This window comes from Ictidomys tridecemlineatus, chromosome 13 (assembly GCF_052094955.1).
Source record: "Ictidomys tridecemlineatus isolate mIctTri1 chromosome 13, mIctTri1.hap1, whole genome shotgun sequence".
NCBI classification, from domain to species: domain Eukaryota; kingdom Metazoa; phylum Chordata; class Mammalia; order Rodentia; family Sciuridae; genus Ictidomys; species Ictidomys tridecemlineatus.
The window spans coordinates 19,501,112-19,525,785 of NC_135489.1; the positions used below are offsets into that span (position 1 = coordinate 19,501,112).

Below are 24,674 nucleotides of genomic sequence, written 5' to 3' on the forward strand. Positions count from 1 at the left end.
GTGGGAGTTTATTTTGGAAAAAATCCAATTAGCTTCTACATAATTGTCTAGCCACAGAAGTATTTTCCATTTCTGGCTGTCATCACAATATTGTGTTTCCAGTTGCTTCATAACTTGAATAGAGGGGGGTTTCCCTCAGCCACACACTGTGCCTATGATATGCCTGCCCTTGTTTGGAGGATATGTTAGATTTATCTCCAATACATGAAGTGCATCCTTATTATCAATTTATCAAATCTGAAGTCTATTTCCTGGATGAGACTTAAATGCTTAACTCCTGAAATGATTTATGTATCCAGTGGTGTTGTCTCTATCTTTTAGTTATTACTCAATATATCCACATATGTTGTTCTCACTTGAGGACTGAGAAGGGCCAAAATTCACAACTTACATCGATTCCTTCTTTCACTGGTTCTTTATTTCAGTTGCACTTTAGAATCACCCGTGGAATTTGAAAAACTCCTGAGCCCAGACAGCAACTAAATGAAACAGAAGCTCAGGGTGCAACTTGGGCTCCCGTTGATTTTAATGCCCTCCTGGCAATTCCAGGACATAACCAAGACTAAAAATCACTCTCAGTCCAGTGTTTCCCACACTTGAGCTGACCCCACAAGCACCTGGTGAGCGTATGAACACATATTAGCAGGTGCCTGGGTTTCTGATTCTGCAGGTCTCTTGAGGTCTGAGGATCTGTCTTAACAGGTTCCTAGGTGATGTTGAAATTGATGTTCCCAGGATCACACTCTGGGAATCATCAGAAGTCATTTTCTTTCCCACCTCACCCTTTGCATTTTGTTATGCATGTCCAAGTTAAGATTCTGTGTTGGAAAATGTTCCAGATTATTCCAGTCACACTGATTTCTATTTACTTCTCCTCTGTAGTCATTATATGCCTCCTGTTGGATGCTTCCTTGAATGGCTTTTATTCTACTTAGAGTTTCATATTCACATGCTTCCCCCACATGGATTTGGTGGCACCGTCCTGTAATATCAGCATCTTGGGAGGCTGAGGCAGGAGGAGGTTGAGTCACTTAGCCTGGGTTTCAAGACCCTCAGCTGACAGTGCAGCGGCTGGCAACTCACTCCTGGCCCATTCACTTTCACTCTTTTGACTCTCACTCTCCAGATCTGTTCAGTGAAATTTCTCAGTTTTGTCTTGTTGTGGAGAAATCATTGGCTCTGGATTGGGAAGACCCATCTTGATCCTGAACTTTGCCATGAATAGAACTTGGGCATTTAAAGGTTTTTATTTTTATTTATTTATTTATTTATTTATTTATTTTGAAGTACTGTGGACTGAAGCCAGGGGCACTGTACCACTGATATATATACCTTGCTTTATTTATTTATTTAGACAGGGTCTTTCCAAGTTGCTGAGGCTAGCCTTGAACTTGGGATCCTCCTGCCTCAGCCTCCAGAGTCACTGCATGGTATTACAGGCATGTTACTGCACCTGGCTCAAAAAACCAAAGTTTTAGAACTCATTTTTTTTTTTGTTATATAAAAAAATGGTAGTTAGACTAGAAAACTATAACTAACTTCATACCTTTAAGCCTTAAAATTCATGCTAGGTACTAAACTAATCTCATTTCAAACCTGTGATGAAGAGGCTATTTTTATATGTATTATGTAGGTGAGGAAATTAGGCAGAAAGAGGTTAAGTAACCTAAATCAGGTTACACAGCTAGTGAGAGGCTGTGCTAGGGTTTGTACTTGACAACAGCTAACACTGTTATTAGCCATTCCGTTATCTCCTAGAATTATGAGAATACTTCCAGCATTGAAATATTATCATCATACAGTATTTGTTTCTTTGAAAAAAAATGTATACAAGACAGGCTGGACATGTATCACTTACCACTAGTATAGAGATGAGCAATCTGAAGCCTCCAGGAGCAAATGAGGCTAAGGATGCCTTGAATGGCATAGTGAAGAAGAGATGGCACCTGTTCCATGTGATAAAACTGAGATTCAGAAAAGTTAAAAAAATATAATCAAGAGCTTTTATTCAGTTTTGTAACAATGTTGTGTGTATCTTTAATAGGGTCCTTTAAGAAAGTTTTTTTATTTGTCTGTATAAAAGAATCTGTAAATTCAAACAGAGATAATTCAGCTGTTGCAAATCCGAGGCTAAATCAGAATACTGTATGTTGATCCCTTAAAAGAAGATTATGCACTTTTCAGGGCATATTTGTATCTTTGGAGATAAAAGTTAATGACCTTCAAATGGTTCACTCCTGTGTTCTAATAGAATGATTGCAACAAACTTACTGCCAAGGAATGAGGCAGGTGTGTGTGGCAGGGTGAACAGAATCATTGGGATATATGGAATAGGTGGGTTAACTATCTGATCTCAGCACTTTTTTTTTTTTTCAATTTTAGAATAAAGAACTAAAAACCAAGGTGGCACTTTGGTCTGAAACTCCTAGGACAAAAGTATGTAAGGCCGTGTGGACCAGGTAAGGTCTTTCTTTCCTCAGCCCCATCTTCACAACTGCTGTTGAACACGATTGATTTTCAACCCCCTGGAGAAAGACTGCAGTCTAATACTTATGTAATCTTTTATTTACTCTCTGTTTCTCGGTTCCTCTTCAGAACTGTGTTAATCTTGCTCACCACTGAATCTTTGAAGCCTCCCATATAATTATTTTCTGAATAAATGAATGAATACATTCGGGTACCCTCTCCCCGCTTTCTTCCTTCCAACAAGCCCAATCTCGACTTTGATATTTTCTCCAAGCATTACAGATCATCTCCTACAATGTCCTTCACTCCCTGTTGTTCATTTTTTATAACATTAGTGGACATTTTAATCATGAATTGTTCATACTTATTGAAATTTCCATATCATCTCTCAAATTAATAGATGGCAAATATCACCAGGGCAGGTCTAACTACTGGTATATTATTTATTTATTTATTTATTTATTTATTTATTTATTTATTTATTTATTTTCATTGCTTAAAAAATAAGTATCTCCAACAACTACCTATGAATAATCTCCAGTATTTCTCCTCTATTTCACTCTAGCTTCATTCCCTTCAAGGGCAATGAATAATCTCCAGTAACAACAATGATCCATGAAAGCCAAGGAAATGATGGTTGAAACCATCCAAGTCATGTCTAAATGCTTAATTTGTGTTGTTGTTGCCTGAATTTGAATGTGAATCTGGCTCAAATCTCATTTCCATAAACTCTTAAGAGATGATCACTTAAAAGAAAACATAGCCTGTAATTACATGTATCATTTTTTAAAAGTGATTAAAAACTTCCTGTTTGAGCAGCTTTTGAATTTCCCAGTCCGGTCCCTCTAGGGCAGAATCTCATTTCTGAAACCCTTCAGCACAGTGCCCGAGGTGGAAAATCATACTCGCTGTGATTAGCATCAGTCTAGGAATTCAGACAGATTTATCTCTCCCTTTAAAACTTCCTACAACAACGTTTCACTTTGCTAATGATGGATATAATTGGAGACTGGAGATGAAACTATTATGAATCAAGTCCTCTAAAATCTTTGGGCCTCCAGGTGCCAAATTCTCATCTTTTTGGCCACTAGCAATGCAACTTCCAAAAAAGAAGAAATTAAACCCCAGAGGTATTCAAGGAAGAGACAAGATGCCCACATTTCAGAAGCAGGGAGATTATTAGTCACTTCAGTGTAGGGAAAGAGATGACAGCTTTGGAACAGGAGGGCAAGCATGACCTTCCAAAGGAAGGGAGGCTGATTGGTGTGCTGGTCTCTTCCAAGCAGGTAGCATTTCCCAAGGGTGGCTAAGTACCATAGAGGCGCTCAACAGCTTTGCCCTTGAAGGGAATAAAGCTAGAGTGAAATAGAGGAGAAACAACTGGTTGCAATCATGCTGTAGCCACTCCAGTATCTAATACCTCGAATCTCGCTGCTACAGAGGGAGTGTGTCAGAGAAAATGGTTTTATGGGTCAATTTCTTAGTTTCAGATAGTTAATAGTTAAAGATGTACTTTTTTAAAGACTTTCCCTGTGATGTGGGGAAAGTCAAGTGGAGGAAATTTCCTAATAGAAATGGTGAAATGGGACTGAATATCCCTTTTGTCTTGTGATTTTTGATAGAAATTCCAGGGTTAAAATAGCTCTCCCATTTGCAAAATGAAGTCTAACCCACTGGCTGTTTTAAAAATGCAATTGGTGCCAGGCTTGGTGGTGCACACCTATGATCTCAGTGACCCGGGAGTTGAGGCAGGAGGATTGCAAGTACAAGATCAACCTCAGCAACTTAGTGAGGCTGTAAAGACTTATCGAGACTCTGTCTCAAAATTAAACAACAACAAAAAAAAAGGACTGGGGATGTGGCTCAGTGGTTAAGTGACTCTGGGTTCAATTTTCAGTACCCACCTCCAAGAAATAATGTAATTGGCATGGATTCACCAATATACAATGGAATTATAACTTCAGGGATAGATTAAAGTACAAACGTAGCCATTAAGTTTTTTAAAAAATCACACACCTAAAATCTAGTCTTGACAGAGCTGTTAAATCATCCCCAAATGTAGTTCTATGTAGTTCTATGAAGTATTTCAGGAAGTACAAACAAACAATGTTTTTGTTTTCAAACGTTAAAAAGTATAGATGTTTCTTGAGTTGAACACCAGAAGAATGGGTTTGCTTGAGATTAGGAGCCATGTTATTAAATAACAAGTCACACATATTTATCTAGGTGTGTACATTCTCAGGGATGTGTGTGCATGCATGTATACATGCATGCACATTTTAAATACTAGAATTGCATAGTGAGGAGAGAAGCTCAAGCTATAAGAAGTCCCCAGAACTTCAACATTCTGAGGGAACGCTTGGTTTGTGTTTTCTAACCTCCACCTAACTGTGGTGCGCATCTCTCCTGAGTGGAAAGGCAGACACAGGCTCTGACTCTCTGTCTTCCCTTCACTCTCTTACTCTTGTCCTGTCAAACCTAGATGAATCTGCATAAGTTAAATGCTTTCACAATGTGATCCTACTGTATCTTGGGAGAGTTGACGAGAACAGATACATGATGACCATCTCTTGGATCAATGCAGTTCAGACTTGGCAACATGGTGGGAGTGGAGGTGGGAGTGGAGGTGTGAGTGGCGGTGGTGCAGCCATTGGATCGCTAGGGTTTCATGTGCTCTCTTTTGATACTCGTGTGGTCTTTTCTCCAGTGAAACGAAGACTGAAGGCACTTCCCCTTATGTGATGTTGATTAGACTACGGAAATGAACTTCGGGATAAAGATCCAGTTAAGAAGGACAATGTGGATCTCATTCTTTCCTCAATATGGTGTCTAAACATTCCTGTTAAAATAGCTTAATGCAAGTATTTAAATGGGATTTATTATCTATCGGTTGCTTTGGCAGAAGATGATATTCCAGAAAACCATGCACATATATACTTGAAGAAGGAACTCTTTCTTCAAAACTTGGTAAATAAACGAAGAGTCCAGGTGCTTTCTTGGAGGGAAGATGAATTCTGTCTCAAACCTAAAAGCAAAGAGAAAATCTGAATCTTGTTTCCAGATTTTTGCTAAAGGAACTCTTTCAAATTTGTCAGTTTTGACATTTTGATAGTGGTTTTTATGTGTACAAGCAGAGTGAATAGATGTATGAATAAATAGTCTATTTAAAGTTGACTTAGCTAATAAAAAATATCTTACTATGACATAAGTTTATCTCCTAACCTGTTGTTAAAGAGCAAATTGTTTCCTGCTGAATTATGGACAAAGGAAAGAGGAGATTCTTCTAAGCTAATTTCCTAACCCATCTTGCCCACAGAAGATGAGAATCATGGCTGCATTCATGCAAACATACTGATGCTCAGGAAAATACAATACACTGCAATTAAACGAGCAAGGAGAGACTAAAGGGGAATTTTCTTTAAGACCTTCATCATCCACTGTGTATAACTCTCAACATTTTCTCAGGAAAATGTTTCCAACCTTTCAGTATGGAATATGAAGTATCAGTATTATTTATTAATATTTAAAGGTATGTACAAGTGAGGTGAAGTATTTATAAATTCATGCAAGTACTGTAGTCCTCTAATGTTGCATTACTCACTGTGTGAGTTTTAGCAAACAATACAAATGTTTGTCCTTGCAAACATTTGTATTGTTTGCTAGTTTTTAAGGTAGTTATCTAATAAAATTTACGTCTTAGTTATCCTATGCTGGGGCAATTCTAAGCACTTTACCTGTTTTGATTCTTGTCATTTTCTCTCAGACCCTCAGAAGCAGGTCATGTCATTATCCCTGTTTACAGAGAGATACTGAGAGTGGTTATGTAATTTCCCAACTGCTAATTGTGGACAAGGATTTGAACCTGTGACTTGGCTGTTGATATTCATTCTGCCTGCTCACTTGGTGGTCTGAGATATTTCTCAGTAATAGAAATACCCCTCTTCTTGCTGTATATCAAGCATGCAACTTCCATGAGGGCTGTCCGTCTACATTATCCTGTGGATGAGGGTCAGAAAAATCATTTACTGAGACAATCAATATTTCCTGAAGTGAGTTTGTCTTTCACTCGTTAGACTAACATCTAAAGAATTTAGGCAAACTTTTCTGCTGAGAATCTGCTTATTTACATTTATTATTCATGATTTCATGCAGTATTTTTAGGGTATACAGAGAATCCACTTTTCCCTGAAGTTCCTTTGATGCCCTTTTAACCTTAAGCATTCTGTTAGATTTTAATAACTTTGAGATTTTGAAATGAACCCATTTAAGTAACGAAACAGCCTTCATAATTTCTAATAGAACAATTTATTCTAAAGTAAAAAATGGAAAAACCCTCATGTGCTTTATTTTGACTTTGCTATACTCAGTTTTGAACATCAAAGTACAGTTGGAGACAATACAGATGATACCTGCCCTCCAGGTCCACTTTGAAATGGACTTTGAATTCCCTGGGAATACCAATCAGCAATTACAGAAGCCTCAAATGATTCAGACTCATCAAAAACAAAGATACCTTTATAGTAGCATCAGTTTTATCTTTCATTTGTCATATTTTGGTTATTTTTCATACCCTTATGGATTTAGAATTTATCATTTAAAATGTTTTTTATGTAACATTCAAAACAGTTAGAAATGTTTCTTAAATAAACATTTCTGAACAATAAAACAGAAGAAATGGGGAATGAAATTCATTACTTTGAAAGTAAATTTCTATAAAGAAAATACAGGAGAAGAAATAGTAGTTCAGTTGTATTTTAAATAACCGCATTTCTAAATACAATAAATAATAAAATAAATAAGAAGATCTGAGATGGGCCTAATGTTCATATTATGAAGTTGGGAACTTAGTTCTACTTTGATTACATATGTTGTTGCAAATCATTGCTAAGAAATGTGTAGATTCAAAATTAAAAAAAAAAGAAATGTGTAGATTAAATAATTAGTATATCTTTTCAACAATTACTTATGTGCCTTATGATAAAGAAGACCAATTATATATAATGTAAATGTTGTGTCATTTTATAATAAAATTATTATGCATTAATGTCTTTATTGGATCATAACAAAATCATGCACAAGAAATTGATCGTTTTTATCAGTCAGTAGAGTTCTAAAATTTATTTGCTAATTTTCCCTGGTCCAAATTAACTGCAAAAAAGAAATTATTGTTTTTATTCTAAATTTTAAAACATAATAATTATAAAATTAAGAAGCACACACATACACCTTCTTCAATTCTTTCACTTTGAAACTCTCTACCTTTCCTCTGACCTGCAGATAAATACAGATTCCTTACCAATGTTACTCTAGGTTACCTATAGCCTCCCAGAACTGCTAAGTCCTTATGTTTTTTTCTTCCTTGCTCCATCCCTTTCTTCTTCCACACCGCCCCCCTTTTGATGAAAAAATATTAAGAAGGCAATGAATATCTAAATAATAACCTTTAATTGCTTGATTGTTAAAGTATAAACATATGGAGTTCAAGAGGTAGTTCCTCAAAATATGGCACTTGGCATTTGAGAAAACAGCCAAGGCAGGAAGGTGCTTGAGTTTCCAAAGCACCCTTATTTGTAAGTGCTCAAAACAAACCCAAACAAAACAAATGTCCATCAAGAGGTGAAGAGATCAACAAAACGTGGTTCAACTCAGGTTTAGGATGTAGCCCGTGGATACATAGGGCTAGGTCACAAACAAATATATGCAACGGAGACACTTCAAATCATTATGTTAAATGAAAGTCTTCAGAGCGAAAAAGACCTACTGTATGATCCATGTGACAAGAAATGCAAATCAAAATCTTGCACAAAGTTTTAAAACCAGAAATTGTCCAATGACGTGAAAGTCGGAATGCTCTGTTTTTTCCTCAATGTGGGGCATGCGATGACTTTTAAAAATCCTGTACAATCATTAGGGAAAACCAGGCTCTAATGACTTATCTTGAATTGTTTAAGATGAACCCAGCAGCAAATGAATGTGCCTGTGTGAAACAACGTTATGGCTCCCAGGGAGCAAAGTGGAAGGAATGGTGCCGGGGATATTTGCTTGCATTGGGAGAGTTGTTTATTTTAAATTAAAAACTCATCATCGTCTTGGCAAAGCCAATCTAAGTAGCATATGGGCGAGGTCCACCCTGGGAGCAAGGTAGTCTTTGCAAATAAACAATTTAAAGAAAGCTGTATGGCTGTGATCTAGAATTCCTCGAAGTGGCTTTCACCTTTCTATGGCCAAGGGAGATACCACCATCTGCCCAGCATTTTGCTATGAAAGAAGGTATGTGTAATAATATGTGGAAGGGCTTATGTGCCACAGAATACTTTGACATCTTTATGGTTAATTTTAATCAATGTATCATTCAAAATTATTAGGAAATTTCACTAGCAAAGCCCAGTATTGAACTAATTAATGAGAAAATTTAGAGAGAGAAACAAAAACCAAGAGGCAGAGCTCAAATCACTTCTTACTTCCTTTTTTTTTAATATTTATTTTTTCTTTAGTTGTAGTTGGACACAATACTTTTATTTTATTTATTGTATGTGGTGCTGAGGATCGAACCCAGGGCCTTGCACGTGCTAGGTGAGCGCTCTACCACTGAGCCACAACCCCAGCCTGTGGATTCTGCTTTTAATGTGATACCACGTTCATGTTGATACCAATTAAATGTTCCCACCTACCACACCTCCAACTTCAGCACAAGACATAAAGGTGTTCCAAGTACATAAAATAATTGATAAAAATGTATTTTTTTATTTGAAAAATGTGCAGAACAATCACTGAGTACAGTTCTCAACCATAATGTTCAAACCCAGACACCACAAAAATCATTGGATGCTATGATTTCTGAAGCCACTAGAACTTTGGTACAACGAAAAAGTGACCTAACAGTGTTTGTCAGGAACCACAGTTTATTCGGGGGCATATAGAATGAAGACACCATGTTAAAATTTCAAGCTACATTCAAAGCATTAGACAAAACAGAGATCTGAATAGGAGATCCATGAAACAAACATGCTTAGCTTAAAAATGAGAGTCAGGTCACTGAAAGGTGAAGGGTTGGGATACAGTGAAGCGTTTGAGTGCTATGTGATTAGAACATTGTCTATTTTTAACACAGGAACTAAAGCAGGATAATTTTTTTTTTTTTTACTTAATTTCAAGTACAATCAGAATCTTACCAGGCTATGGACACAGAAGCCCTATTTATACATGAAGGACATTGACCAAGTTGTAATATACTACCTAGAATATACTTGGTTTTTTTTTTTAAATACAAGAGGACATACAGATTAAAATGGAGCTCATATTTTTCAATCAAATGGAGCTCATACTTTTTAATTAAATGTTTTCGATCAAACACATGACCTTGAGGTCATTGGCCCATTTTTAGTTTCCAATACCCCTACTAAAATTAGTGTGTGGTCCTTGTTATACTTCTTACCCCAAGAGGTTCAAACTAAGACTGAGTCTTTCATTTGTTATTATCTTGTGATAATAGCACATGTTTAGGAAATGGAACATAATTTTCAAGACTTTCTTATGTATTTTATTTTTTGAGCCTTACATAAAAACCCTAGGAGGCACTCAAGGTTTATAAACATTATATGAGGAGAAGCCACCGAGATATTTAATGACATCCCCATGGTCCCCAAATTGTTCTTTCTGGTCATTATCCTTTCTATAACACTAGCTTTTCTCAAAGAGCATTTGGAGAGAAATATCCTCTGGGAAAAAAATAAGCACAAGCATACATAATTAGCTTGCTAGACAGGTAATATTTTGCTTTGCCAACAGATGTAAAGATGGAAGCCACAGGTTCAATAAGGGATCTATTCAGTTAAAGTCAGATGTGCTGACTTCTATAGAATTTGCTAATCATCCTTAAAGCCTAAGTCAGCTAAGGGATATTTGCCATGACTTCCTTGACCTCTTGGAAAGGAAAGGGATCAGGAAGACCAAGTCAAACCACTCGATCGAAAGAAGATTTCCTGGTATATTTTCCCCCAAAGATAACATTCTTTTAAATAGTTCCACTATTTTGGCACTAATGTTTTTGTTTATTTTTGTTAGTGATCTTCTCTCCACATATGAAATTAGAAAATATCTCAAGCATCCATTATACAGAGAACTTTGGAGAAAAACATCTTTAAGATGCTACACCTTGAAATTAAAGTACAATTGATGAGAGTATTGGATTCATCATATACAGTGAATAAATATCTCTAAGTATACAAAATTTTGATGCCATAGTGAAATATTTGGTGTTTATTTTATTAGCTTAGCTATAAGGGCATAAACTCTGATAGACAAAAAGGATAAATATTTTCCATAAATCTGGTTACAAATCTGTTTTTATTTTCTACCTAAAAGTCAATATGACCTTCTCCATGTTATGCTGTATTGAAAAGTATGATTTAGCCAACTTTTTCCTATTTTTTATTTTTTGGTTGTTGTTCCTTGTTCTTGCTCAACAATATCATTGTGGTTGGATCTCTACCCAAGAATTTGAAGGCAGTAATTTTATAAAATCTCCTATGTATGTGTAATAATTTTTATCTAAAGCTCTACATTATGAGATAAGCAGCTTCAGAGATTTATAAAGCACTGAGACCACCGTCATCTCAGATAATATTCGACATCCATTTTCATGTTTAAGAACTCAGGACTCTCCCCAGAAGTAAGCTGATATCTCAAAAATCAAGAAAATTCTTAGACAACCTATTCAAATATAGACAGCATCTTGACATCTTTAAATATGATATAGCTTATATTTTCTCTAAAAGATGCAAACACACTAGACTTCCTCTAATGCTGTAAAGCTTAGGAGTAGAAGGTGAAAGAACTCTTCTAACACTTTGGCTAACATCAGCTCTCAAATCTTCCTTTTAAAGTTTTTCAGCATCTTAGGAATCCAGAGACTTGGAATATTATTTTTTATAGTTTTGAGTTTTAGAGTACCACTCTAAATCCTTTATATATGAGGATCTTTGATCAAATTTCTGGTGTGATATACAAAAGAGTGGAGAGATGCATATCCTTTCCTAAGTGAGCAGAGAAGGAGAATGGTGAGTGACCTCATTTCATGGGACAGGATTCGTGGTCACACCTATGCCTGCTTGTTCACCACACCCTTGCACCACGTGGCTCCTAACCCCTGAACTCACTCCACTGGCAAGAGGGTGCATGGACTTCATCACATTCGCTGAGTCCCAGCACACTCAACACACAGCTTAAAGAACTTGCAGTGTCTGCTATTGAATGGATGTTTAATGTATCTTTCATTATATTCAAGCTTCTCTTTCCTATAAAGGGAACAAGAAAAAGAGAGTGCAGTTCATCTTATCTGTTAAAAAACAGGTGGACAAAAAGAACTTGTTGTAGAAGTATGACAAAGACCCACCGAGTCACAGAATGGCCCATCTGGTTAAAAATAACAAAGAAAGTACTAGAAAAATGCTGGTTTAAAAATTTTTTTTTAACGGGTGTGATAGCTGATCATATGGGCATGGTAGCACAACTGGCTGGAGTGCTGACTTACAGGTTTGAAGACTTTTAGGGAAAGAGACACAAATGCTGCTCCCAACACTCAGTATTTTCTTTGCTACTTCAACATTTGCTCCCGTTTGTCGGCAGATCAAGACAAACATTGTAGTCTCTCAACTCTTTTTGATACATTTTTCAAAAGGCTTGTTTTTACATTAAACCACGGCCTTGCACATAATCACAAATCAAGAGTATCCAGGAATGCCCATCCACGAGAAGTAAACTGGGAAATGAAGAGAAGGTGGTGGTTGTCAGCAGATACCAAGAAGTCCTTGAATCTTTTGCTGAAGATCTCAGAAGACCTTTAGCTGTGGGAGGACTGTCTCTGTGTCTAGCCTTCCTCCTAATATTAGAGGAAGTGAGCTATGTGGCTGGAGACGAATTTGGTCACAGAGGTATCTGAGGCACTGAGTTAGGGAAATGTAAACATCAAACCAGTGTAAACTCCACAGAAATGGATTCTGTATCAGAAAGGAGTCATGTACTTTTAAAGTGGGTCTCCAAAATACAGTATGGTTTTCTGATTGATTGGGAGATAATTAGTAACAGGACACATTGTGGCTAAAAATATATACTCTTCTGGAATACAAAAACATGGAGTTCCATATCATGGTAGAAGATCAGTTTGAAATTATAAAGTAAATTAATACAGAGCTATTAATACTGAAATAATGAGAGAGGGAATTTCTAACAATGGATTACATAGATTTTGGGTCAGATGCCAAATTTCACTGAGAAAATATATTTTTTTAGACAAGGTTTTATTTGTAAGTAGAATAATATTTTAATTTCTTTCCAGTCTTAAATTTCAAACCTGTTGAGATTGTTACCCAATAATTGTTATTTTTACAAGCATAGTTCTATCATTATAGGCACCATCACCTTCTGCTTCATGCTACAGCTATTAAATAATGATCTTAAAACAGACCCTAAAAAAATACTCATTAAATAACTGACAGTGACAGAATCTTGGCATAAGGAAATCAATCACGTAACTGGAAAATGAAGAGGAACTAAAAGACATATCAAAACAAAATAATTGCTTTGGCATTTTATAAAGAACAAACATTCCCTGTTAGGCAAATGCAGGGGACATCACAATTTGCATCCAAAGAAGAAATTATCATGACCACAAAAGTTCACCAAACTTTGCCACAGCAGTGGTTATATCATTCCCCGCCACTTTCTTTCCAGAGGAAATATCTTAAGTAATAATTGTCTATCTTCATGGCACAGGCACTGAGATTTTGAAGAACATTCTAGAGAAAACACCTTTGGAGGGGAAAGCCAACCATGATCCATCTTAGAAGCTGGTGTGGTGCTGCAGAAGTCAGAGGTGCTGGGCACTGAGAGCTACACGGGGACTGATCCCATCAAAGCTTCCAGACTGTTCTGACTTGGGGCACATTGATGGTAAACCATCCTGTGAACCTTACAGACAGACATTCCCTTGGATCTGCCTATGCTTATGATACTGACGAGGAGGAAGGTGCTGGTATTTTGTTTCTAATGTATATAATTTAACAAATTAAATGTGTAGAGAGCATGGAAAAACTAGGTGTAGCTGGAAAAAAAATTTTAAGAGGAACCATCCTATAAAAAAAAACCCTATACTCAAAATGGAAAATTGTATTACATTGTCTTTGTTATTGATAACATTCTTAATATTGTCATAGGAATGGCTTATGGATATCAGAAAATGAGGTAACAAAATGAGTGTAATATTAGTTTAGATGATGTTGAGAACTGGCCAATGGAAAATACTTTGTGACAATACTTAGAAAAGACAGCTTATATAAAAAAAAAGAACAATTTGCCACAATTTTGGTGAGATAAGATAGATCTCTGTTCCTGTTCACTCCTCAAATACAGCTGAACCATAGGTGTTCTTTTGCCTTAGGCAAAATAAAAAAAAATAAAGACATTTTAATAAGGAGATATCTTCAATTTCTATGTGATTAATCATTTGAAAATCTAGAGTGACTACAGAGCTGCTCCATCCTTATTCTGAAGTTGCTGATCTACAAATAATACACCTGCATTTCCACAATGGTTTTCAAAGCCAAGGTCGAGGGAAGGTATGTGATTTAGAGTCTCCCAGATTTTTGTAAACAAAGGAAACCCACAATTGATAGTCACTTTTGGTTTTACATCACCAACACAATTTATGTTTTTTTTAAAAAAATTTTAGATAGATTTTCTTGACAACATTTTTAAAAGAGATACTTAGTAAACAGCAATAGTTTATTTCTCTTTGTGAGTATTTATCAAGATATGCTATAGAAAATGAAACGTGAAGCTGAACACCACCCCCATGGATTCCGAAAATTTTGTTTGAAATAGAAACCTCTGGAGAGCCTCCTAATCCCAACGAATAATGTCAGCTTCTAATTGGCTTGAGTGAAATTTGGCTAAGTAGCTTTTCCAGGCATCTGGACAGATACATTTACTCTCAGCTATCCAAATGCCATATCCCCACACTTTCCTTTCTCCTTTAGGCAATCACTTCTACTCTGCCATCATAGTTCTGTTCTGGTCTATCTGCCACTTGTTAGGAATATAAAAAATGGCATTGTTATGCAACCTCCTCATTTTAGCAGAAATCTGACAATCACCCTCTCACAAACCTAGCAGCACTTGAGCATTTTAGTGTCGTTTATTGGCTATGCACAGTACTGTCGTTCTTTTATGAGCTCTATAGACTTCTTCATTGTATAACCATTGTTGCTATTATATTTTCCCCAATGCAAATGTGGAACTAGGTATCAGATTCCGTACAAGAAGTAAACATAATCTTTTTGAAAGGCAACTTTCCATGTTCACCTTGAGTCATCCTTCCTTCACCAATGTGAAAAGGCAATGTTTGTTCTCATTTAAAACTCACCAACATTTCTTTCTTATATTTTCTCTTATATGCTCAACTTCTTTATTAAAAAAAAAAAAAAAGCATCCATGATGGTGAGATCACCTTTAAAAAAAAAATCTTTGATTTGTGTTTAGAAGGGGGGCTCAAGGAGGATTGGTCAATTTGTTTGAACACTGTTGACTACTCTGATTTCTTAAAACAGATCTGGCAGAAAAAGAAAGACATGCCATTGTTCAGGGTCTACTCAACAATGACTGTGTGGCTTATCATTGCTTTGGGGAGGAATATTTGGGTGGGGTTCTTGATTATCAGTTCCTAGGGAGAGTTTAGCAGGCACATTTCTTCTCTGCGGGCTTTTCCCCGTCTAGCTTTCCAGAATTTCCACCATTGACAGTGTCGGGGACTTGTGTCTTCTCCACACACTGTTCCATTCGCTTCATTATTAAGTCCAGAAGGGTTTCCACAGATTTCTCTACATTCTGTCCTGTCGCAGCACTTGTTTCAAAATATGGTATGCTAGCAGAGAAAAGATCACACATATATTGTCAGATAAAACCGTACGCGTGCATCCTATTAAAAAATGTTTTGAAGTACATACATGGTGAAATGGTTAAATCTAGCTAATGAACAAATCTATTACCTCACACAGTTATCATTTTTATGTTAGCACTCTCTTTCTCTGTGCATTTTTCACGAATACGACTTATCATTATTATATAGAGTCACTCTGCCGTAGAATACACTTCTGGAACTTACTGTAGTCTCAAAAAAATGCCAAGAAAAGTGGATGTTCGGAATTCTCGCACAGAATGCTAATGATAAATATTTTTAAGAGGAAGAAATCACACATGCAAAAACATGGCTGGCAGAGAGATTGTGAAATCGTGTTTTCACAGGATACATTGGAAAACATCCTTGCTTTTTCTCAGTTAAGTAAAAAATTAGTGGGCTGATCTTTAGGATGGCTATCATCAGTTTTATGGACAAGGCAACCTCTGCAGGAGGCTGTCAGGATGTTGAAGCCAAAGTGTTATCATTCTTTTAAAAACTAGGAGGGAGGAAATGCCCAAACTTGTGACTGAAACTACTGTGAAAATATTACTTCCCTTCCAATCAATCATTTAGAAATCTAATTTAGAAATGAGACATGCACTGAATTTATATTCACGTGAATGCAGCCTATATTTATTTAGAATGAACAATTCTGAGATGTAAAATTTACAACTCCAAATAAGAATCCTTTAGTACAAAATTGGCAGATAGTATGAAATTGCTTTAAACTTAAAAATTAATGACAAATTTGGGGGATGGGTCTGTTGCTCAGTGGTAGAGCACTTGCCTAGCACATGTGAGGCACTGGGTTCGATTCTCAGCACTACAGAGAAATAAATAAACAAAGGTTTTGTGTATATCTATAAAAAAATTAAAAATTTTAATGACAAATTTTATGGTGGAAGTCCTCTTTTAAGTACATGGATCTCTTTTTGGTCTTGTTTCTGGGTATCATTCAAGCTCCGGACAAGGGCTACATTACCATGTCCATGTCAGGTACTACTCTTTAGACTTGTGTAATTATTGAGTAACTGGATACTGTTTTTAAGCACATGAGCTGCTATCATAAGCTGTCCGAACTTAATTTAAGTTCTGTTCCTTACTAGTTATATGGCCTTCTATCAGGTACTCAGTCTCTTAGTGATTCAATCTTTCATGTACAAAATGGAATTACTCCAGTATCTCCATGTGGTGATAAGGAGTTAAATGAGTTAAAGCCTAGGAACAGTTGCTAGCATATATGAGAATTCAGTAAATGTCACCTGCTATTATTATTAAGTAAAGCATTAAACCATCACATATTTCTTTGGAGGGTCTTTTTCAGCTCACATCCTGTTCTTGATCCAAGGAGATTCCTTCAAACACCAATCTCGTGTCTGCTCCACTCATTGGGCAGCAGAGTTCTAGGTCAGAGCGTTCTTGGTGGAACTGACTTACCCATATTTTTCAGCCAGGTCCCGGGCTTGCCGTTCATTGACTTCCCTCTGGTCTGGCAGGTCTGCCTTGTTGCCAATTAATACTATATCTGGATTTTCACAGTAAGCATTTGCTTGCAGTTGGCCTTGGAAAGGAAGCAGATGGAACCAGCAAGTTAGATGTAAACAAGCAATGTCAAATGACTGCTCATACTCCAGATTCTAATCGAATTGTTCATCTGCAGTTTGGTTGCTTACTAGTAATTAGCCAAGTCACTTACTCTTCTCAGTCACAGTTTCCTTGTCTATAAAATGGAGATAATGCCTCACAAACTGCAGACAATGAGTAATGTCCAAGAAGTACCTGCATCAATAGCTCTCTGTGTTCTTCTACATTCAGGGAAATGCCCAGAGCTCAGCATACCACCGCATACCATTTGCTCCCCAGATACAAGCGGAGGTACCAGAACACAATTTGAAGCTATTTAAATCTGCTTATTCCATTAGGAAGTTGCTAGATTTTCACCTTTTCTGTTGTCCCAAGAGGTGATCAGTGGAATGGAACATTTTTGAACTACCATAATTCATTTTAGGACAGGTATCTTGTTTTTCTGCTTTCTCCAAGAAAATACTCTGTGTGTGTGTGTGTGTGTGTGTGTGTGTGTGTGTGTATGAGAGAGAGAGATAGACAGAAATAAGGGAGGAATGAAGGAAGAGGGGAGGGACGGAAGATATGGGGAAGGAAGAAAAAGATAAGAAATCTGTCCCTTTGTGTTTTCTAAATCAGAGACTACTTTAATACCTACTTTAAGGAGTGTTGGTTGTGTAGGTTCTTGCCAAAACTACAGGAAGAACACAAAGGCTTTCCCTATAATATCAATTATTTGTGTGTTAGACATTAAAGTGTTAATTAGATGTAGTATTAACTAGATGTTGGGGTTTAAGATAATTAATCTAGTTTTGTTTTGTTGTTTTTAAACTGATCCAATTTAAAAACAACAAAACAAAACTAGATTATCTTAAACCCCAACATTATCCTTTTGGAGACTTAAAAACAAGAGTCTCATCTGCCTTGAAAAAAAAAAAGACAAATAAATCAACCTCTGGAAAGAATTCAATAATCTTATTATCTTCTTGTCCCCTCAGAATCTAATAATGCCACCAAAATTGGGATAGGGAAATACATATTAAAAGGAAATAGAGACAGATGACAGAATAAACATTCATTTGGAGAAACAATTAAGAAAGACAGAAATCTGTTGATGTTTTGTCCATTGGTTGCAATTCTTATTGAACTCACATTGAAAGCTTTTTTTAGATTTTAATTATTAAGTATATATTACTAATTTTAAGTAAAAGAAATAAGTATGCACACACACAGACACACAGACACACACACACACACACAGAGAGAGAGAGAGAGAGAGAGAGAGAGAGAGAGAGAGAGATCTACCCTGTGCCCATTGCTCACCAAGCTCTGGACTTTGCAATGGAATGAAATAGACCAAGTGTGCACATTCCCAGGCCTGTATTCCAGAGGGACAAAGATTCAAAAACAAAAGTACAAAAACACTTAACATAGTGACATGTGGTGATAGTGACTAAAGGAACTGTGCAGAGTGTTGAGGGGACAAAGTGATGTCAAGTGTCCTTTTAGATGAGGTTGTGGGTCAGGAAAAGCCTCTCCCAAGAAATCAAGTGTTGGACAAAATCTTGGGAAAGAAATAACTGTAAAAAAAAAACTGTAAAAAAAAAAAAAAAAAAAGGAGAGAAATAAAGACTGAGGAAACTGGAAGTAGAAGGCCCACGGCAGGAAGAGGACTCCTGTCCTCCAACCCTTGACCTGGGAGCCCTGGCCCTGTACAAGTGAAGAGGAGGAAGTCAGATCTAATCACAGGGGCCTCAGGAGGACCTCAGGGACTCTGCTAATATTCCTCCAGGTGAAATGGAAAGTCAAAGACCTTCAGCAGGGGAAAAACTGATCCAGTTTAGAAACAACAAAACAAAACCAAACCCAGCGTCACGCTGGCCGCAGACAGCCCAGACAAATCCAGAAATAGCAAGAGCAGAACCAGCCCACAGGGCCACAGGTCTGGCCTGCTGCTGTGCCATCTCATTAGATCAAAATTTTTATCTGTTCTAAAAATGTGAATGAAATAGTCTCTTTTGTGGTACATGTCAAATAAAAAAAATAAATAAGGGCAAATTCTGACACTTCCCTCCTGGGGTGATGTGTACCAACCCCACTTCTATGACTGATCAGGCAGCATTTCAGTTGTGTATCATATCTAGGTGGCCATGGATGCTGGAGATTTTCCTCTATGAGAAAAAAGGGTCCTCATATTTGAACAATTGCTTGAGAAGTAAATTCCAATGTGAGCTGAATGACTGAGGGGCTAGGCCTTCCCCTCATATAGCAGTCTGACCTGGAGCAATTTCTGGCTACTTTAAGCCTTTCATCCGTGAACACATCAGAGGGCCAATGTCCCCATCTCAGAAAACACTGCTCTTGTTCTCTGTGCCCTCCCAGGTGAGGAGCTGCAGAAGTGGAAGCTCACTTAGTTGTAACAAGTCATTCAAGACTTACTAGACAAGTGGTATTCATAGTCTTTTAATTACAATATAAAGACCTTAAATAGAGGTGGTTAGAAAGCTGCAAAGGCTTCCTCCAGGAACAGGGTCAAAGGAAAATGTGATTCCAAGCCACCTTGGGTGATCCAGGTAGAGGCCACCACTGTGAAGGTGACACAGGAAATATTAAACTCTTATGCCTTTTCAAAGATAGCCCATGGTACCCAACCTGGCCGCATCTCCCAAGTCAAACAAGCTGTGGAGCTGTTGGATCCCAACGCAGCCAGTGCACCCGTGACTCAGTCCCACTTACTCATCCAGTTTCTGACATTTAAGAAGCTCTGTTGACTGGTGAGGTCAAACATTAACAAGAAGCCCATGGCGTCTCTGAAGAACGCGGTGGTGAGGCTCCGGAACCTGCGAGGAAGCACAGTGGGCGGATTGGGGAGTTAGTCCACAGACTTATGATCACGGAACCAGCAACACTGTTTCCCTTTTGGGTGTGAAGTCTCCATGACTGATCCTGCTGGATTATCCTACAGAAATGGTGGTTAGAAAGCTGTAAAGGCTTCCTCCTTTGAGGAAAGCAGGAAGACAGATGGCAGGAGGGCCAGGCCAGACTTTGGTTGTCCTGGTTTGATAGCCCCTGGGCACTTATAGATGCACTGTGTCTGTAATAGTTAATCCCATGCTTGCTTACGCAGCCTCCTGGAATGTTTTCCTTCTTGGTTCATGGGCATGGCATGGTCCACAGTTAGAATGTAAGCTACTTGAGAGAGCGGGGACTTAAACTTATACTTTTCAATTTTTCTTGTCTGTGCCCAGAAGAAAACTTGGCACAAAAATTCTTGAAAATGAATGCCTGGAAGCATATGAAGAAAACCACAACTTGTTAGCAGTTGGAACTAGACTTCTTTTGTAAGGAAAATGTTTGGTGAATTGATTCTTTTTAAAGCACTCCTGGGGGGAAATGGAGCTCTGAGCTGGCCTCTAGTTCTTAGGAGAGGAAGATGGATAGGATGCCCAGAGGAGGGCAGGACAGAAGAGGCTGAGAAGTTGGAGAAAGAAAGGAAGGTTCTTCACTCATTTCTAACGAGGATGTTGAAGAACATGCTCTTCTGTGTGCAATGGGGACAACCTTTCTCTCCTGCTTCTCTCCCAGCCCCACGACTTCTTCAGGGAAGCTGAAGGTCTGCTGAGATCCCCAGAGACATTAGCAATGGGCAAAATCACAGACGGCGCACAGGGACCAAAGGTTTCGAATTTGACAATGGGTTTTAGAAAGGCATTGATTTGGAAATGGAGACGTATATCACCTTCTATCCTAATTGTCCTTCAAGTGTTCATTTCCTATTTTAGTCTAAAAAGATCTTTCATGTTGGTTTTCTCAAATGTGTGTGTTTGTTTGTTTTCTGTTTTGTACCAGGGATTGAATCCAATGATGCTTAACCACTGAGCCACATCCCCAGCCCTTCTTATTTTGTATTTTGAGGCACAGTCTAGCTAAGTTGTTTAGGGTCTCACTACATTGCTGAGGCTGGCCTTGAACTTGTGATCCTCCTGCCTCAGCCTTCTGAGTTGCTAGTATAACAGGCGTGTGTGCCACCACACCCAGCTCAAAGTTCTATTCTTGACTTTTCTCATTTTGTAAGTATGCACTAGATAACGTCATTTACTTTTTTGATTCAATTATAGCTTATGTGTTGAGAAATCCAAGTTTCATTTATAGATCCAGATCTTTCCTGCCCTTCACACTAAATGCCTAGTTACTTGGATATTTCCACTTGGGGGAAACTGAGGTGTCTCCAATTTCTTATGTCCAAAAACAAACCAGCCCCTCCTCCTGATTTCTTTTCCTGTCAGTGCCATCGTCATTGACCCGGCTGTCACAACTTCTGTCTCCTTCACCTGATGTGTGCAGGTGACACAGACCTCTTGACCTGCTCAGTTTTGTCCATCTCCCCTGCCAAGACTCTAGGTTTGGTACCTGCATTGCTTCATATTGATGACTACTACCAACATTTTAACGATTATAGATGACTCTTAACACCCCAGCTCCTTAATAAAGCTGTCTGGGCTCTGCAGGGACAAGATGCTGTTCATCATTTCGGCTTCATCTCCTCACTACCCACAGGCATGCTGAGCTTCTCCAGCTCTGAGAAAGTTCACCCCCCTCCCCGGGCTCTCCCACATGCTGGTCTTTCGGTGGGTGACCTCACATTAAGGCATCCTTTCCCCTTTCCTTCATTTAGAGTGGATAAGCCTCACTCATCCTCTGTGTGTGGGCATAAACATGGCACCAGTGGAAACAGCATTCCTCCAGGGGCTGCCCCAGCACCCACATCTGGGTGACAGCCTCTTCCTGGAGGGCTCACTTACTACCTTTGATTCCTTGTCACTATTCTAGGGCAGAATTGCAATCACTCATCTGTTCAGTTTCCACCCTACGCTGGTCTCTCCGAGGGGAAAAGCAGCTGTGTTTCTGATTCACCATCCATTGAGGGATTAGTTTTTAAATATTTATGATATTAAAGATAGTAACAGAAAAATAGAAAGAAAACGAGAGTAAAGATAGAAAATTATTAAATATTTAAAATGACTTCCATAGAGAAGGCTACTTTTAATACCAAAGAAGGGGGAAAGAGATGACTTAGTTACTATTTGTTTCCCCAAAGTAGTTATTTCTTCCATAGAGAAGATTTGAAGATGTAGCATAAAATATAAGAATATTTACTCATTTTTTTTTCCTCTGTGACTCTGTTTCTATGGTTCGCTGGGAGCTCATGGAGATTACAGTGCTTTTGTTGAATGGTTCTCTCTCTTTGAAGACTAGCTGTACCCACAGAATCATTTCCTGCCCAACCATAATAGTGATGTGGCTACGAAAACTGTTCTTTGTTCCCTGAGTGTGCATGTTTCTCACTTGAGGACAAGACTGTCACCCTCTCGGGCTGCCTACAGTACACAAGAAGTCCTTCTAAGACACACCTACTGTAGAGACCAGACTGGGCTGGTCCCATGTTCCTTCACAGTCGTGTAGGCAGGACGCTCTAGTTCTGGGCGGTTCTGATACTCTGAGGTCTGTTCTGCCCAGTATTCCTGTTAACCTTCCTTTGCCCTGGGAAAACAGAAATGCACTTTCCAGTTTCCTGTCCCCCAACCCCCGCTGCCTCATTCTGCCCAGGGATCAGCAAGGTGAAGACAGATAGGACCACATAACGAAACAGAGGCCAGAGTCAGTCACCTGTCATTCTGTCTGTCTCACCTGGCACTAAGGCTATGTCCCATATTCTTTAGGTTCACGGAAGGATCATGTGTTTTTCCTCTTTCCTACGAGGTAACTTCCATCAATAATCATTACCCTACACGGATCATCCTGCCAGATGTCCTGAGGCATAGGGCCGAGGTGTGAGGCAGGGCTGATCTCGTTGCCTAGCTACGCCCCACATACACAGAACGCTGCCTTCTCAGGGGATGAGTAACCCAAGTGTGACTAAGACTGCCCCTAGTATTCCCTATTTCCCTCACCGCGCAGCTGTCTCAGGGGGACAGATGAGAGAAGCCTGCCATCATGCTAAGCTGACATCTCATGTGCGAGGACATATGGGAACCACATTTTCTCCTATTACTTCTTCAAAAATGAATTAAATTGGTCTATACAGCATCCATCTTGGTGACAACAAAACTGACACGCGAACAGAGACTCGCAGGAGGAGCGGCTTCCGAGGAAGCAGTAGTGTTGAAGGGTGTGTGTAAATGGAATTCACAGTCAAAAAAGCTAACGGAGAGGGCCCAGCACCTCTCCCGACGTTTACACCCACGGAAAGTGAGAACACTTTGGATGCATTTCAAAAATGGAAGTGTTTACAAGCATGAGCATTCTAAGACACGCGATGCAGGATTTGGAGGTACGTACCTTCTCAACATCTGCTGTCAATCTATTGCCGATTTAAATTTTTTTTTTGGATCCATTGTTGAAAAGCTTCATTAACTGTGACTCTTCAAAATATTAGATCCAAAAGAAACCAAAGAAATGCATCTTTATTAAATAACGGAATGATACCTCCAGCTCGAAGCAACCAACACTCCTGGGTACTGAGTATCCATGATCCTGGACACTGTATTGGGGGCTGATACTGAAGCCCCAGGTAAAGTCTCTGCCCTTAGAAAGCTCACAATTTTGATGGGATGAGAAAAACCACAAGAGAATCAATATAGACCAGTTCGAGGTAGAAATAGAAGATTTGCCTTTTTACAAAGTGGTATTTAATTAATTTAGTAATGGAAGGAGGTAGGACAGGGGCCACAAGTGTTCAGAAAAAAGGGGCCTTTTGTTTCAGCTGGGGTGCTCAGAGAGGTTTTACCAGGAGGTGGAATTTGAGCCAGGCCTGGTGACAGGGGAACATTGAGAAAGGTGGGAAGGGAGTTCAAGATTCTAGATGGAGGGCAAAGGTACAACCAAAATCTGAGAGAGTCAAGTCAGTCACTTGGCAGGGGACCAAGGCTTCACAGAAGAATAGGAAGAGAGGAGAACATTCTGTCAACTCCCACCTCAAGTAGTGCTTATAACAGCATTTTCACATCTTCATGCAAGTAACCCCGGAGAGGCTTTTTCCTAGTAGAAGCAGAGTCCGATTTACTTGAATCCGATCTCTGTATCTGTAGGAGCTCCACAATGCTAGTATGATTAGTTAACTAGAAATCATTTATTTTTATTTCTCAATAAAATGTCAATTTTTAAGCCAGGTGGTGGTACATGCCTGTAATCACAGAGACTCCGGAAGCTGAGGCAGGAGGATCATGAGTTCAAAGCCAGCCTCAGCAACAGCAAGGCACTAAGCAACACAGTGAGACCCTGTCTCAAATACAAAATAGGGCTGGGGATGTGGCTCAGTGGTTGAATCACCGTGAGTTCATTCCCTGGTTACTCCCACCCCTGGCCAAAACAAATGTCAGTTTTTGCATGAGGAGAACAGTAGCATATGATTTGTTTTTCAAGTTCACATCCAGCATTCATTTAAAATAATTTTTTTCTGGGCTATATGTCACTAGAAATAAAGTGATTTCCTATTACCTCTCTTGTCCTGCAGTGTCCCAAAGCTGCAGATGCACCTTGAATGCTTTCCCCGAAGATCCATTTGGTCCTTGTGTGTTATAAACCTGAAAGATAAAATTCCCCTCAGTTAATATTGCTTTGGATTCTTGTCAACATTCTAATTCTCTGGGTTCCATCAGTGTGTTTTCTCTTGAATACTATAATCAAAGTT

The 24,674-nt window shown here is 38.5% G+C and overlaps 2 protein-coding genes across 8 annotated transcripts in view; one reads left to right on the forward strand and one right to left on the reverse strand.

Annotated features, from left to right (window-relative positions):
* Positions 1–8,640, forward strand: part of Ccdc68 (coiled-coil domain containing 68) — a 46,317-nt gene extending 37,677 nt beyond the window's left edge. For all 4 annotated transcript variants that reach the window (XM_078029995.1, XM_078029996.1, XM_078029997.1 and 1 more), the window contains exons 11-13: positions 2,383–2,459; positions 5,174–5,995; positions 6,834–8,640. In XM_078029995.1, coding sequence (XP_077886121.1) covers positions 2,383–2,459; positions 5,174–5,231 — 135 coding nt within the window. In that variant the 3' untranslated portion in view covers positions 5,232–5,995; positions 6,834–8,640. The remainder of the gene's footprint in view (positions 1–2,382; positions 2,460–5,173; positions 5,996–6,833) is intronic.
* A 547-nt stretch (positions 8,641–9,187) lies between these two features.
* Positions 9,188–24,674, reverse strand: part of Rab27b (RAB27B, member RAS oncogene family) — a 138,252-nt gene continuing 122,765 nt past the window's right edge. For all 4 annotated transcript variants that reach the window (XM_040272921.2, XM_040272940.2, XM_021725000.3 and 1 more), the window contains 4 exons: positions 24,482–24,567; positions 19,721–19,824; positions 16,859–16,982; positions 9,188–15,385 (listed from right to left, as the gene is read on the reverse strand). In XM_040272921.2, the coding sequence (XP_040128855.1) occupies positions 15,196–15,385; positions 16,859–16,982; positions 19,721–19,824; positions 24,482–24,567 (504 nt within the window). In that variant the 3' untranslated portion in view covers positions 9,188–15,195. The remainder of the gene's footprint in view (positions 15,386–16,858; positions 16,983–19,720; positions 19,825–24,481; positions 24,568–24,674) is intronic.